General features: G+C 37.2%; 2 protein-coding genes across 2 annotated transcripts; both read left to right on the plus strand.

The window, feature by feature from the left end:
* The first annotated feature begins 1,796 nt into the window (after window positions 1-1,796).
* Window positions 1,797-8,899, plus strand: LOC140795586 (pentatricopeptide repeat-containing protein At1g74850, chloroplastic). The gene is made up of 5 exons (XM_073148257.1): window positions 1,797-3,261; window positions 3,331-3,743; window positions 7,148-7,462; window positions 7,571-7,678; window positions 7,973-8,899. The coding sequence occupies exons 1-5, from the start codon at window positions 1,864-1,866 to the stop codon at window positions 8,304-8,306; spliced, it is 2,568 nt and encodes an 855-aa protein (XP_073004358.1). The 5' UTR covers window positions 1,797-1,863; the 3' UTR covers window positions 8,307-8,899.
* Window positions 8,900-9,771: 872 nt separating this feature from the next.
* On the plus strand, window positions 9,772-17,111 carry LOC140795621 (uncharacterized). The gene is made up of 8 exons (XM_073148303.1): window positions 9,772-10,388; window positions 11,456-11,982; window positions 12,976-13,026; window positions 13,114-13,221; window positions 16,206-16,301; window positions 16,402-16,503; window positions 16,583-16,642; window positions 16,746-17,111. Exons 1-8 carry the CDS (start codon window positions 9,881-9,883, stop codon window positions 16,809-16,811), a joined length of 1,518 nt encoding a protein of 505 aa, XP_073004404.1. The 5' UTR covers window positions 9,772-9,880; the 3' UTR covers window positions 16,812-17,111.
* Window positions 17,112-17,153: the final 42 nt, after the last annotated feature.

A 17,153-nucleotide genomic window follows, 5' to 3' on the forward strand; every position in this document is an offset into this window, starting at 1 on the left:
CAGGTTTCAAGACCTTAGAGCCAGCGGCCTTCTGACACGTGGACGAGCTGGAACTCTGAATGGGGAGGATTCCAGGCAAAGGTGGTCGCAGTTCACAGCGGATCTCCGCCATGATTTACATATTTTAAGTTTGGTGGATAAACTCGATGGATTTGCTAAGAAATTTGTGATTAAGAATGTTTGGTGTGAAAGTAACGAAGCATAAGGATGCTAAAGGTGGTATGTAGTACGTATGAGATAAATTAGGTGGATTAAGTTGGCATTCTCGAGTTCGTTGATTCGGATGCGGATCCGGAGACAGAGTGAAGTTTTCATTTAACACCCTATATTTATGTGAATTCTCGATTCCAATAATATTGCAGAAATACAGGGTTCTAAATGTAAATGTCTTTAGTCTCGGTGAGGTGATGTTTCCGTGTGCACATTTTTGGTTCAAAGTAATATTGAGAAATACAGGGTTCTAGATGTAAATATTCTTAGCTTTTAGTGAAGTTTTTATTTAACACTCTATGATAACTGTATTTTTAATTTTAATAATATTGCGTAAATAAGGGGTGTCAAATGCGAATGTCTTTATTTTTGGCGAAGTTTTCGTTTAACACCCTATATTAGTGCGAGTTTTTGGTTCAAATTATATTATAGAAAGACAGGTAAATGTCTATTTTCGGTGAAGTTTTCATTTAATATCCTATATTTATATGAATTTTTAGTTCTAATAATATTACAGAAATATAGGGTTCTAAATGTAAGTTTTGGTAATTTTTTTATTTACCACCCTGTGGGTGTGTTTTTTTCTTTAGAATACTACATAAATACAGGGTGTTAAATGCAAAAGTGAGGTGTTTTTTCATTTTAGACCCTATATTTACGCAAATTTTTTGTTTAACACCCTTTATTTATGTAGACAGAGTGAAGTTTTCATTTAACACCCTATATTTTTGTGAATTTTCGATTCAAATAATATTGCACAGTACAGGGTTCTAAATGTAAATGTCTTTAGTCACGGTGAGGTGATGTTTCCGTGTTAGGCCATATTGATGCACATTTTTGGTTCAAAATAATATTGAGAAATACATAACACTCTATGATAACTGTATTTTAATTTTAATAATATTGCGTAAATAAGGGGTGTCAAATGCGAATGTCTTTATTTTTGGCGAAGTTTTCGTTTAACACCCTATACTAGTGCGAGTTTTTGGTTCAAATTATATTATAGAAAGACAGGCTAGTAAAGGTAAATGTCTATTTTCGGTGAAGTTTTCATTTAATATCCTATATTTATATGAATTTTTAGTTCTAATAATATTACAGAAATATAGGGTTCTAAATGTAAGTTTTGGTAAATTTTTTATTTAGCACCCTGTGGATAAGTGTTTTTTTGCTTTAGAATACTACATAAATACAGGGTGTTAAATGCAAAAGTAAAGTTTTTCATTTAACACCCTATATTTACGCAAATTTATGTTTAAATAATATTGCAGATACAGGGTGCTAAATGTAAATGGTTTTAGTTTCGGTTTACCGTTGAATATAGGGCTCTAAATGTAAATGTTTTTAGTTTAGGTAAATTTTTTATTTAACACCCTATCGATAAGTGTATTTGTGCTTTGAATATTATTACACAATACAAGGTGGTAAATGTAAATGTCTCTGATAAAGTTGCAGAGTATGCATGATTTAAATAGAAAGTGCCCACAAGCTGCTTTCTAGTAGGGGAATGGTATTTAGAACGGGCCCAGCCCGGCCCAATAAGCAACCCGACCCAGCGGGTTTTAGACCATCGTTATCCACACCAGTTCGACGGGAAAGAAGGGAAAAACCCAAGCAAAGCTGCGACAGGAGCAGGAACAGCTGCAGCTCTCCATGGCGCTGCTCCCCCTCCCTTTCCCCCCTTCTTCCCTCACCTCCAACCTCTTATCCAAGAACAACCAACAGCTCACCCCTCCTCCACGGCGGCGCCTCCGCCTCCAACCCCCTCGCGCCGGCCTCACCGCCGCCGGCCGCTCGAAGCCCAAGGAGCTGGTCCTCGGCAAGCCCACCGTCGCCGTGGAGAAGGGAAAGTACACCTACGACGTCGAGACCCTCATCAACAAGCTCAGTAGCCTCCCTCCCCGCGGCAGCATCGCCCGCTGCCTCGAGACCTTCCGCCACCGCCTCTCCCTCTCCGACTTCGCCCTCGTCTTCAAGGAATTCGCCCGCCGCGGGGACTGGCAGCGCTCCCTCCGCCTCTTCAAGTACATGCAGAGGCAAGTCTGGTGCCGCCCCGACGAGCACATCCACGCAATCCTCATCGGCGTCCTCGGCCGTGAGGGATTGCTCGACAAGTGTCTCGACGTCTTCGCCGACGTCCCCCCGCCGCGGACGGCCCTTTCCTACACCGCCATCATCAACGCCTACGGCCGCAACGCCGACCACGAGTCCGCCCTCCGATTCCTCGCTCAGATGAAGGCCGAGAGGATCGCGCCGACGCCGATGACGTACAACACGGTGCTCAATTCCTGCGCCCGGGCCGATCTCTCGTGGGATAACCTCCTAAGCCTCTTTGCCGAGATGCGCCACGACGGGGTCCACCCGGACATCGTCACCTACAACACCCTCCTCGCCGCCGCCGGGGCGCGGGGGCTGGCCGATGAGGCGGAGATGGTGCTGCGCACGATGCTCGATGCCGGCGTCGCTCCAGACAACGCCACGCACTCCTACCTCGTCGACACCTTCGCCAAGCTCGGCCGATTGGAGAGGGTCTCGGAGCTTCTCTCTGAAATGGAGGCTGGCGGTCACTTGCCTGACGCTGCTGCCTACAATGTGCTCATTGAGGCTTATGCTCGAACAGGTGCGATGCGCGAGGCAATTGGCGTTCTTCGGCAGATGCAGGCGGCCGGATGCCCCCCGACTGCTGCAACTTATAGTATCTTGCTCAATCTCTATGGAAAGAAAGGGCGGTATGAGGACGTGCGAGAGCTTTTTATGGAGATGAAGGTTGGAAACACAGCGCCAGATGCCGCTACGTATAACATTCTTATCGGGGTGTTCGGGGAGGGGGGATACTTCAAGGAGGTGGTCACGCTATTCCACGACATGCTGGAGGAGAATGTGGAGCCTAATATGGAGACCTATGAAGGCCTAATCTTTGCCTGCGGGAGAGGTGGGCTATATGAGGATGCTAAAGGTGTTCTTGCCCATATGAACAGCAACGGCATTGTGCCGAGCGCAAAGGCTTATACTGGAGTGGTAGAGGCTTATGGACAGGCTGCTCTTTACGAGGTTAACTATCAATGAATTCAATTTGAGCTTTTTCTTTGATTGGAATATTAAAAATCTGTGCTGTTTCAGGAGTCTTTTGTTGCTTTTAACACTATGCATGAGATTGGGAGCATGCCGACTTTGGAGACCTACAATTCACTAGTGTACTCATTTGGTAGAGGTGGGCTCTTCAGGGAGGTGCAGGCTATCCTTGCACGGATGAATGGAGCTGGGATTCAGAAAAATGAGGACACTTTTAATGGCATCATCGAAGCATATTGTCAAGGTGGGCACTTTGAGGATGCCCTCAAGGCTTATGTGGAAATGCGCAAGTCTAGGTGTGACCCGAACGAACGGACTCTTGAGGCGGTTCTGAATGTTTACTCCACAGCTGGTCTTATTGATGAAAGCAAAGAGCAGTTTGAAGAAATTCTGTCAATGGGGATAACTCCCAGCATCATGGCTTATTGCATGATGCTCTCACTGTATGCTAAGAATGACAGGTAAAATATGTTTGTTTTCTTCACATCATTTATTTATTTCTCTCCCTGTTTTCCTAAATCGTCTATTCTATTTTTTTGGACTTCTACAGATTATATATAGTAAGAGTACATGGAAAATTATATGCCATCAAGAAGTAGAGTTTAGTAGAGCTGATTTTATTGAGACCCTTATTTGCATGACATTTACTAAGGGCTGGCTGATTGTTGATAAGATATAAGTTATCATTGTATAAAGCAGAATTGTGTGGTACATCTAGCATATTTTCATGGGTTAATTCCATTTTAATGTTCTCAATTATCACTCCGTATTACTTTCACTCCCTCAAGAAAAGAAATGGACATGTGCACCACATTTTGAATTATTTAACTGTATCAGTAAGCTCTATTTATTAGAATTTCTATTAGCAAAAAATAACTAAATTAATTAGATAAAAAATGTCATTACTTTCTCTTCTCCTCTGCTATTAGAGGTGGATTTTGAAGGAATTAGAGAAATTGGTTTGGAGTTTTATATTTGGAGAAGTTGACATAGAGATTATAAACGAGGAAGGATATGAAAAGATAACAAAGACATTTTTGGCCATCTATTAAATTAGACAAATTTTAAGATTATTTCTATATGAATTTTTAATGAAATATTAATGGAGGAGGCTTAATGATATATTTAAATAGTTTAGAATGTGTATATGTCTAATTTTTCTTTTTGAGGGAGGTGAAAGTGATACAGAATAATAGTTGAGGGGGTCAAGATCTAATTAACCCTATTTTTATTGAAAAGCCAATGAAGGTAATTGCATTATGTAGATAAAATTCCATGACATGTTCATGAGTATTTATGCTGGTACTACTAAATCCATCTATTAAGGAAAAAGAACAGTTACATATATTGTTTAGTAGAATTACTGAATTAGATTACTGTACGTGGAGAGGGATGCATTCACGAGGCATTTTAACTCTAGTCAACTATTAATGAAGCCCAAACATGAGGTTCGTAGTCCTAAAGTTCATCAAATTCAATGTTAGAACATCTTGGACTCCTAGTGTAATCGAGACACTTTAGATATCGCTCATGGTGGAGGGCAGTACATACTTCTATGTAGGTCTGTAGAGTGATCTTTGGAATGTCAAGTTCTGCCATAATTGTATCCAGGGATCAGAATAGATTATAGATACTCTCAAAGGAGAAAAGCTTCATTTTATTAGTGGGAACCAGATTGATTGTGGTAACATGAATTGAATTGGCTGTATTTAATTGAATTTGGGTTTCTCAGTAGAAGGGAAAAGCCAAAGTTGGTTCACTGCCACAACTCTATATCGTCAATTTCAAAATTAGAGAGACTGAAATTTTAAGGAAGAATTGTAGCCAGCTTGGGTTGACTTTGCTTTTCTATCAGCTTCTCTATCAATTATACTCAATTATTCATTGAAGAATATGAGCAGAAGCTTAATATGGTTATTTAAAATTGAAGAGAAACTTTTTATGTCCGCTTAAGCTGATACTGCTCAGATTACAAGTATAATATCGAAAGAGCATTTTGCAAGTATGAATCTCAGCTACAAAGTTTGAATCTTTGTAATGAAAGAGCTTAAACAAAAATAGTTCTCATAGCAGGTATGAGTGTTGGACAAATAGTCTATAAAATAAGTTGCCAATTCTCTTGAAGTGATTCATGAGTTAATAATGTCTCGTTTACTTTAGGAATAAGATCAATTCTAGAATAAATATTTTTCTTTGTTATTCCTAAAATGAAATCTTTATTCTAGGAATAATTATGCTTATGTTCACTTGTATTTTAGAATAAGGGTGTAATAATTATATTTGATGTGATATAAAGTGAAGGAAAAGATAAAAAAAAGAGTTTTATATTTTATGAAATTACTATGAATGCTCTTTGATTTGATAGAAAAGTTGATGTGATAGATATCAATGATAAATTAGTAATTAGGTTAGCGTGTGGCATAAAATGTAATTTTGATAAATAATATTTGTATTTTAAAATGAGGTCATTATGATGATTAGGTGTGTTACTTTAGAATAACAAATTGTGTTTCGGAATAAAAAAATTATTTCTGAAGTGAATGAAGGTAAGTGATCTAAATAGATTCTAACATTAGAAATGAATATTGGGAGATGGCTCCTTAGGCAGGCCTATTATATCCCTTTTCCTTAAGTGTTTCATGAGCCTATAGACTTTGACTTTACAAAAGAAAGAATAGACTATTCATTTTAGAATTTGTTATTTTTTAATGGATCATTGCATATATGCATGATGCACCTGTTAATAAGATTTCTGCTACAATCTCACAAAACTTTTAGTGTCCAATCCTTTTAGTTCCGATATTCATCTCAATACATTTGTCATGGACAAAGCATATATTATTCCATATTGTAGTTGTTTCCTTATTGGATGTAGTATTAGATACAATACTCACCGGATACTTCATGGATACATATTGTATACTTAAAGTATCTGATTTTGAAAATAAAAATAAAATGCAGACCTGGCTCAGATATTTCTAGGGTGTTTCTTGGATGTTCCCGGATCCAAAAATAACTCAAATTGAAATTTTCTATTGAACTGGATAGGTTTTATTTCCTGTGAATGTTCACCTTAATTGTGGGCATGATCTCTGAAAGAGGCTCACGGCTTTCACGCCATGGTCTACGAATGACTTATAGATTCAATTTATCTTCTTGTCTCTTAATATTAGTAGCTAAAAATTTGTTAAAAATGGTTGTCATTTTTAATGCTGAATTGAAGTCTTGTGGATGTGCTTCATTATATAATATCACATGTTATATAATTATTCTTAATTAGTTAATTTAACAAAAATATAAGCATATCACATGTTAAATAATTATTTTTATTAATTGAACAAAATGTAAGCACACAAGTACATATCTTATATGTAGAAGCACTTATATGCATATATAGGTACATTGTATCCTTCATGCATCATGCTCTTGTTCTTAAATATTTGCATATTGGCATATATATTATATCTATTTATATCCTGTATCTGTATCCTACTTCATTAGTCATGGATCTTAACCTTACTCGTGTACTGTTATTTGGATAGATGTCCTGTTATGTGTCAGGATAGAATTTGGTAATTAATAGTTCATGTCGTATCTATTGGTGGTACCTCTAAGGGGCTATCAAAAGAAAAATACTAATAATCAATCGAAATTTTAGAATGCATCAAGCATCTTTCTTTAATGTGATACACTATTCAGCTTCATGGTCTATCAGAATATTAAGATCTGAGATCTGCTTCCCACGTAATCCTTGTGCCCTCCAATGGTCCAACCATCATTCACATATTCAATCATCTGGACGTATTCTTTGCTATTTTTGATCCCGCCACGGTGTATGTTTATCACTTTGCACCTTATGTTTCAGGTGGGATGATGTATCTGAACTGCTGGAAGAAATGAAAACAAATCGAGCTTCTAATATGCATCAGGTGATTGGGTCAATGATTAAAGGGGAATATGATGATGAATCTAACTGGCAGATGGTGGAATATGTGTTTGACAACTATAGCTCTGAAGGATGTAGCTTTGGTGTGCGATTTTTCAATGCACTCCTGGAAGCACTTTGGTGGTTGCGCCAAAAGGCACGGGCTGCAAGGGTGCTCCATGAAGCAACAAGGCGTGGACTTTTCCCTGAGCTGTTTCGGCAAAGCAAACTTGTGTGGTCAGTAGATGTTCATAGGTAATGTGATTTATCTCGTAGTGTTATCTTCCATTCTGTCAGTAATTTCAAGTTTACAACATTAACATTTATCAGGCTGTATAATGTTAAATTTGTTTCATTCATCAGGATGTCAGTAGGTGGAGCACTTACAGCCGCGTCAGTGTGGCTGAACAGTATTTATGACCGATTTAAAAGAGGGGATGATCTTCCTCATTTGGCTTCTGTTGTTGTTGTGTGAGTCTTGCAACCTGCTTTAGTTTTCTACATCTTGGATGTCCTTTCCTATTGACTTGTTGGTAGTGTAGCATTAAATTCATGCGCTTAATCCCAATTATCCTCCTAAGAATCAGAAGGTTTTGTCATTACTTGCACATGGTAAACTTTGTATCTCCAGTAGTTCAATAATATGCCAGTGATCTTACTGATGTTGAACTTTTTATGATGTGCCCTATAGTTATATTGGTATCTAGTAGAAGAAGCAAGCAAAAAAAAAAAAAAAACTCAGACTAACAATTCTTTGTTCCTCAGACGTGGGGAAATGGAGAAGAGCTCAGTAACAAGAGGATTACCAGTTGCAAAAGCTGTATATTCATTTCTGAAGGATAACATATCTTCATCTTTCCATTTCCCGGGTTGGAACAAGGGACGCATTGTTTGCCAGCGATCTCAGCTAAAGAAACTCCATATGTCAGATCCAACCTCAGACGAGTCTATAACGGAATTGATTTCCATTACGAATTTATCCTTCCCACTCCCTGGTATGAAAATATACACTGCAGAACCTATTGCTGACCCTGACAAGAATCATAGTGATGAGGAGACATTGAGCAAAGAAACTGATGCTGAGCTTCTTACATTATGAATTTACTGGAGGGACATTGCTCATCAAATTTGTGTGGCCATCTTGTATATTGTCAAAATGTCATTATGAAGGCAGATGAGTGATTGCTGGCTGAAATTGGAGCTTCTGCTTTAAGGCAGTTTGCATTGTAGACCGCTTACCCCGTTCAGCTATGCATGAATCTTTTTGACACTATCATCTGGTCTTGGCCAAGGATATGATCACATTCATGTACTTACAAGCCACATCTGGATGAGGCAAAGAAATTTCATCATATACATCAAGTCTTGGTTCCATCAAGCTGAAGGACTCCATTTGATAATCTACGTGCCAGCTTTGGAGTCTTCGACTCATTCTGGGCTTCAGTGGCCAATCGCTCAGTATCAGAAGCCAATTTGAAAGAAGAAAAAGAGTTGTGAACCTGTTAACCTCTTTATGTAGTATAAAGTGTCTTTAATTCTTCTTCTTTTTGTACTAATTAGTTGCTTCCAGATTTTTGCAACGCAACCTTAAATCAGAATCCGTCAAGCTTAAAGTTGTGATTACATGGTTTTATTTGTGTGTACTGAACTTAAGATGCTCGCTTCAAATTGCAGATGTGCAGTTTCTACTAATCAGGGAACAGTGTTTTCTAGCAGTATTTGCAATTATTCCTACCCATTTGTGACGAAAACAGACGCAAAGCTGAATTGCTAATGGGCAACCTTTCTGTTTGTTCTTTTGGTACTTTTTCTTTTGGAATATTTGGAGGAAGAGATTTGTTTCCGTAAACTCTTGAAAAGAGAACGGCCATCAACATCTATTTATCTAATTTAAAATGAGTGACAACAAAGCATTTAGTTTGAAAGTATTAGTTTATATTTTAAATAATAGATAAGTTTGAAAGGATTCAAATTAAGAACTCTTACTTTAATATCGCGTTGATTGGGTTGTTGCACGGGTCAGTCATTTAGTTTTGCAAGTTTAGCTCTTATAATTGACAACAAAGCAAAGGCCAAAAAAATAAAATAAAAAAAGAATGCATAAAGTCTCCGTTTAATTGAAGAATAAGAGAAGTTTCTTGTTTATAATTAATAACCAAGTACCACAAATATAGTATCACTAATATCGTAATTAAATTTTTTATGGTATTACTAATATCATAGATACTAAACCCCTTATCAATAAGAACAGGTATCGGATTTATTAATTCTTCGCAACAAATTTATTTTCTTTAACAAATTATTGTCACTCACTGAATTATTTGGAATTAATATTTAACAGAGCAAAATTACAGAGTTTCTTTTTTTTCAAAATGACAAAAATATCTGATGCGATTGAATAGAGTAAATAGAGTCTAAAGTGATACGATATGGGGGTACAATAGTCACTTTACTAATGATTAACTTTAAATTATTTTGTATCTTCCCCTTATTTTGTTTTGGTTACCTCTTGATCCAAATTCGTGATAAAATTCGTACCTAATACTGTTGCTTGGCTCGAACTCGAATCTAGTCTCGACCGAAACCCAAACCAAAACCCACACTTCCATCTCGTTCTCCTCGTCTTCCCAAACGCTTCCACTCTCGCCGCCATCCCCACCCCGCACCCCCCCAATGGCCGCGAGATTCTTCACGAGAACCAAATCACCATGGACGCGTCTCCTCTCTCGTCGCCCGACGTTCCTCCAAACCCCTAGCCGCATCACGCCTCCTCTCCTCCCGACTACGTTAGAGTTCTCGCTCCACGACTCCTTTGGCTTCATCTCCTCCCGCCGTTTCTCCGCGAGCGCCGCGGGGATATCCGGCGACCGAGTAGTGCAGGAGCTGCTCGCCGAGGTGGAGAGGGAGAGGCAGCGAGAAAGGGAGGAGAAGAAGAAGGCCGGGATCGACGTGGAAGAGGAGGAGGAGGAGGAGGATTACATGGGCGTGGGGCCGCTGATCGAGAAGCTGGAGAAGAGGAAGGCGAAGGAGATCGAGAATGTTGAGCAATTCTGGGAGCCCACTGACTCTGAGAGCGACGACGACGAACGTTACTCCCCCGACGAAGTCAAGAGGCGGCTCGACGAGTTCGAAAAGAAGTGCAAGCGTCACGGCGAGCTACTCAAGAATTTTGCAGAAGCTGGTACTCTTTCTTTTTTTTGGTTTAATTGTTTGATCTACTACTGCATCACTTATGCTTTTTGGAAAGGAGGTTCATTTGCTCGATTAATTGCTTGACCAATATATTTTACAACTAGGAAACTCTACTCACATATCCATATATCTATTTAATGGTCTCTTATAAATGCATTATTAAACATAAACTAATCAGCTATCTCCGTTGGCAAAATGTTGCAAGAATCTGTTCTGTTTGGATCCTTAACGTGTTTGGAGACCGTTATTCTTTTTATGTTTTCCTTAACATGTCCATGCTTAATTGTGATCTCTTTACTGGTTCCATATGCATGTAGAGTTGCATTAGCAAATGATTTCCCATTTCAATTTTTAAGATTGATACTATTCCAAGGTAAGGTGTTCACTACTTCTATTTATTTCATGTTACTGGTGAATGGATGAATCGTAATGATGAAAAACCGTTAAATACTGGTGTTCACTATGAGGACATGATTATTTTTATGGTTGTTTTGGGAGTTTTGATGGCCATACAATTGATATATGTGTTATTGTCTACTGAAATAGGAAGTAGTGGCAATGTTCTGATATATATGTCCTTCACATAATTGGTTATGATTAACAAATAAATAGTAAATGTTCTCCTTCTGTTACGCTCATGCTTAGTTTCCTGTTTAATCAAGATATGGCTGGGTTTGTAGATACACAGGGTCATTTCCATTGATCTTTTAAGCACATATGTAGCTTCAATGTGCGTCAAGGCTGTACTTTGATTTTCGATTTGTACCTCACTATGTACTGACTGGTAAAATGTGGAATTAGTGGCTTGGGTTGCATAATGCATGTGGATTGTATTACAAGTTTCTTGAATAATTAATGGGCAGGATGGTGATAAGGTTCTGAGAGTTCATTGAAGTTTCAAGGTTGAGATTCTCTATTGTAGTCAAGTTATTGCATGCCATGTACTCACTTTGTGTGCTTATCTTTCAAATTTTCAACTACTTTTGAAGAACTTGCTAGACTTAATCTTATGAAGCACTTCCTGCTAAATATTCTGTTTTGTTCCTAATGTAACAGAAACTCTTGATGAAGCTCACAAATGGATGACTAAAATTGACAAATTTGAGCAGCGACATTTGAAATTGCCCTTGGAATACAGGGTTATAGGTGATATGATGAATCGTTTAAAGGAAGCCACAGGAAAGGACAGATTTATTCTTCTTCAAAAGCTAAACCGAGCTGTGAGGATGATGGAATGCAAAGAAGCATATGACCCAAATAACCCTGCGAATTTTGGAATTATTCAACACCAACAAGTTGGTTCTCCCGATGATATAGTAGACAATACTGGATTTGAAAAGGAGAAACAAATGATCCAAGGGGCCGCCTTAGAGGAAGATGATGAAGATTTCTCTGAATCAAAAGAGAGGGATGATATACTGATAGAGAAAATCAATGCTATAGAAAAGAAACTTGAGGAGAAATTGGCAGATCTGGATCATACTTTTGGTAAGAAGGGAAGAGTTCTGGAAGAGGAAATTAAGGATTTGGTAGAGGAGCGAAATTCTCTAACAGAGAAGAAAAGGAGACCTCTCTACCGAAAAGTAAGTGATACTACTGTCATAAATCTTCTTGTAGAAGATAGATAATGACAATTTATTCTGAAGAAAATCATTTCTATAGGTCACATTACTTATGATCCCTGCATTAGGATTTTAACTATCGGTTTGGTTCCATTATATGTATGCATTTTTTGTCACAAATCTCATGGAGTATAATTATTGAAAGTAATTTATGTTATCGCCCTCTTGAAGTTATCTTATATGATTGCAGAATGTAAAATGTATGTCACCATTATGAAGCTTTCAAGTTATCTAATTTTCTTTGGACCACTCTTCTTTCAGATCTGTGTCTGTTAGTTTTGCAAGATTTATCCTTACACTCTCGGGCCCTTTGACTATTGTGCAATAAATGTTAATGAATGTTACTTACAGAAATGGCGGTGCATGCAATACAAGGGCTGTTTAGTGATAATTGGAGTGTGAAGGGATAAGAGATTACATTCTTTTATTTTGAAGGAAAAGAGGCCCTCTTTTGGCCAACCTATTGTGGCCCCCTCCTCATTCTATTAGTTATCCTCTTCTTCTATGCACTCTTGTCCTTTTATTTTCATTTGTAAGTTGCTGGCAGAATTTCAGTCATGTTAGTGAGTTTATGGTAAAGTTACAGCTCTGTCCTGATCTCCATAGTAAAATTCTTGTCGATTATATTGCAACATTCAGGCGGGAAAAGGAGGGGTAACCTACCACACCTACTACTATGAGCACCGATGGTTTTTACATGTTTGTTCTCTAAAATGATATCTAGTGAGATAAATAAAGATTTTATACCCCAAAAATAACCATCATATTAGAACCAACTTCATGAAATTACTTGCAAACTTATTCTAGTTTTGTCACTATTATGTAACCTTCTAACTTTTTTTCCTGATATAATTTCCTAGTCTGCTTTTCAGCTTTTTTTTTCCTTCTGTATGGCAGTCATAGGAGTTAATACCTTGTTTTGCAATTTAATTAATTTCTGTTTTAATAATACAGGGCTTTGATGTTAAAGTGATTGATGTTAATCGGACATGTAAAGTTACTAAGGTAAAAATCCTTCTCTTTTACTAGTTTTCTGTTACTAGATGTAATTCATTCCTTCTTAAATGCTTGTTTCTTTTTTTTCTGCTTTAGGGAGGACAAGTTGTAAAGTATACGGCACTGCTAGCGACTGGAAACTACCATGGAGTAGTAGGTTTTGCCAAAGCTAAAGGTCCAAATGCAAAGATTGCTATTCAGAGGGTATGCATCCAATTACTTTATACATTTACTAATGTAGGAATTTTTGTTTGTCATGGGTGATTGATTTCCTGTTTATGTCTATATGGTTCATGGTGCCCTTTAAGGCAGCTGAAGTTAGACCTAAAGTAGCTAGCGTTCATATTTCAAGCATTCTTATGTTTTGATTTAGCGTTTGGCCTTGGACGTCACACTTTATTTTCTATTCTCCTATTTTGATGATTCATTGGCCTCAATATCTTTGATCTTTCTATCCATGTATCATGGTTGGTCTGCTGCATAGAGCTTGATAATTATTGTACTGCCCAGTCACATGATCATACTATATCTTATGCATCCAGTGATGCTTTGTAGGTGCAGTATCTACTGCTTCATTAACTACTATTTGAGTGAGGCAACGGAATTGAGGATTCGCTTGTAAATACTACAGGAATGCTAGACACTGTTTTACTCTACTTTGGGTATGAACTGATGCTCTAGTTGCTCTGATATGTCTTTCCCAGAAGTTGCAAGCAATGAAAGTCTAGGTTTATAATAGTGTAGGCGGTAGGTAGGGCAGTAAGGACCACTATAAACAGAGGTCAGAAGAGAACCAGTGTGAAAGCTTAACAGCTCAAAAATTAATTAAAGAGAATTACTAATTAATACCTCAGAAATTTTTAAAGGGAGGAACAACTTAATAAAATAAAAGTCAACTAATACATAACTTAAAATTACTGAGAGCACAATAATCCATTAAGGTCCATTGGTTTGGTGAAATCTACAACTAATTTAAAATCCAAGGTCATTAAATGATATAACATGATACAAAATGCTAAGATCGAAGCATGTAGGTCCTATTGAGTGCCTAAGTGGGCTTCTCCAGAGGTAGATGTCACGATTTGAATTCAAAATCATGATCCTCAATAGGCTTGAGATACACAAAGTTTTAATAATAATTATCCAAATCCACAATATAAAGAAATTCTATAATTAATAACTCAGAAGTAAAGAAATCCAAGTAGACGACAATGTCTTCCAAAATAATGTTAAACAACTAAAGCTGCAAAACAGAAAAGTCAAATCCTAAGCGGAGGTAAAAAGGGTCCCAGTGCACCACGTTAACTCACAACGCTGCTCAGTATTTAAAATCTTAATAGAGTTTTATGAGCCAATAACTTTAGCTCAATTGATGTAGCTATTCAAAAGCCAATAAAAACTAGAGTTCTTGTAACATGATTTAATCAAAGCTCAACAATGAATAATAATAACTAACATACTCATAATGTGAATAATAAAGTACAAGTAATAATACCATGAGTAACAAGCTAATAAGATTCGCAAATTTTAATATGTGGAACTTCTCAATCTCAATAAATATCATATATCTTATTTTAAATTTATGTTCGTGGATCTACATCAACTATAAGTCATTTCGAGATGACGCTTAGATTTTTTTCTTATATTTGATCCAATTAGGATCACTGGAATATGTCTCTATGTGGTAAATACACTATATCTCTTGCTATTATAATTGAAAGAGATTAGAGTCATCTCGGAGAGAATTTTGGGCTACCCTAGAACTGTTCACTAACCTTGTCAGGGTGACATAAATAGATTACCATATGATCAGGAATAGGTATGTCCTCTGAGTTTTAATATAAACTTGAATCACCGTGGAGAGATACACGAAAAATATTTAGTCTGAGACTGTTTAAAGTCATACCTACTCATAATCAATGTTCCATTAAATGCACAAAGATTAACATTTGACGAAGTATAACATAGCACAAAGTGTAATATAGCACAAAGAATAATAATGCATGAAATATAATATTGCAAAATATAACAAACACTATGGCATAATTACATGAAATACGAGATGGGTAGAAAAAAATGATTGAATCCACTCACCTGTGGTTCACATGGAATAGCTCAATTCAATTATTTGTGTTCGAGTAAAATTTTTCACCTTAATCCATAAATAAATTTATATGTTAAATTAACAGTACACAAACAAGACTTAGCAAGCTTAATGAAGGTATTAAGGTGACAGGGACGCGAGGTCGATTCGAGATTACCGGTCGACAAATCACTTTGATGAAGCCCAACAACTACAAATGGTAAAAACATTTTAAAAGACTTGCTAGAAATGAAATTAACTTTGTGGAGAGCAAGAATACTCACAGATGGTTCAAGTGGTGGTTTCCAATTGCCCTCCGATATCCAAATTCGACAATAATGACTTTGGTGATGAAAGAAGGAAGAAGGACAGGGATGGGTTGGTTAAGGAAAGAGGAGAATAAATGAAAGAGAAGGCACAGCACGTGCAACACCATGTGACCCTCCCTCAGTTTTCTTTTTTAATTTTCTGGATATTACAGCAGGTGCCTACAAGGGCAAGATTGCCAGTTTTTTAGAAACAATTATTTTTGTCACATTCATGTAGTGATTTCCAGAGTTGCTATGATGTGCCCATTTGGGCAGTTTACTAATTCACTGATCCACTTTTCTGAATTACATAATGGTGTGCATACTTTCTGTCACCACGTGACAATGAAACTGTTGTATAGATGTAGAACCTTGAGTTAATTAAGACGTTCACATCATGCTAAGCATGTAATTTCTGAACTAATTAACAATTACCAGTTATATGGCAAATGATGGTCAAGAATCCTTATGTAAAGTTGTAAACTAAATTTTACTGTCAGATTCTGATAAAGATGTTCGAGAGTGCGAGACGATATACTCATGTGATCTACGCCTATATGGATAGGTACTGCCGTACTGGCTCTTTCTTAGTCAAGGAATGGATCTAGGTCACTTATGGCTGTAATTGTAGTACAAGAATATATTATGGATTTACTAAGGTTATGATGTTTAGCATTGCCATTTTCAACTTCTAGTGTAGCTGAAGGGCTGTTATCCAGGTGCTTACTTTAAAATGCTCATGAACATTATCATTTCTACAAAAATAGGCAATCTTCATCTTCTTCCCTCATTTATAGGCATATGAGAAATGCTTCCAGAATCTACACTACATGGAGCGATATGAAGATCATACAATTGCACATGCAATTTATACCAAATATGAGAAAACAAAGGTGCTACAAGTGCCAACTCTAAATTGCCTCCTGTTTTCTATGACTAACTTTGTTCCAGAGAATTATATGTTGAGAATCCCAATTTTGCAACTTTTTTTAGATATATCTCTGGCCTGGCCCAATGAAAAGTGGGATGTCGGCAGCTAGCAGGACTGTTGAAACTGTACTATATTTGGCTGGTTTCAGCAATGTCAAGTCAAAGGTACAATACTACCAATCAAATCTTTCCCTATGCTTCCATTTTAATATGAAAATTCTATCATATATGATGCTTCTTGTAGATCATCGGCTCAAGGAATCCACTTAATGTTATGAAGGCTCTCTTCAAAGCATTGAACGCTGTAAGTAGAATACTGCTCGAACTCGGCAGTTGCATTTCCTCTGGTAAAAATATTAAGGGATCTTTTCAAAACTTATTTTCCTGATATCATCTTTATTCTGTAGATTGAAACTCCCAAGGATGTCCAGGAGAAGTTTGGACGAACTGTCGTAGAGTCATATTTATTGTAGTGCCGTGACATGAGTTACCAGCTACAGCCAGCTTCCCTCGTCTTGATGGCTTTTTTACCTCATTGGTGACAAACAGCACGACTTTCAGATGAGCAGAGCCTCTTGATCCTTTTTGGGATTCATATTCCTTTTGTACTGACTATCTATTTAATCAAATGGATAGATCTAATTGTAAAAAAATAGGATTAAATTTGTGTTGTCAGCAAGGTGATTTCACTTTTTATGATATTTTTCCTGTATTACTTTAATTTAATAAGCCCCCGACCACTATGAAATCGAAATATGCTTATTCTAAAATAAGTCTCTTTATTCTGGTATAGTAATTAAAGATCTTATTTTATT

Source organism: Typha latifolia, chromosome 9, assembly GCF_019914945.1.
Source record: "Typha latifolia isolate L0001 chromosome 9, TyphaL0001v2, whole genome shotgun sequence".
In the NCBI taxonomy this organism is placed as follows: domain Eukaryota; kingdom Viridiplantae; phylum Streptophyta; class Magnoliopsida; order Poales; family Typhaceae; genus Typha; species Typha latifolia.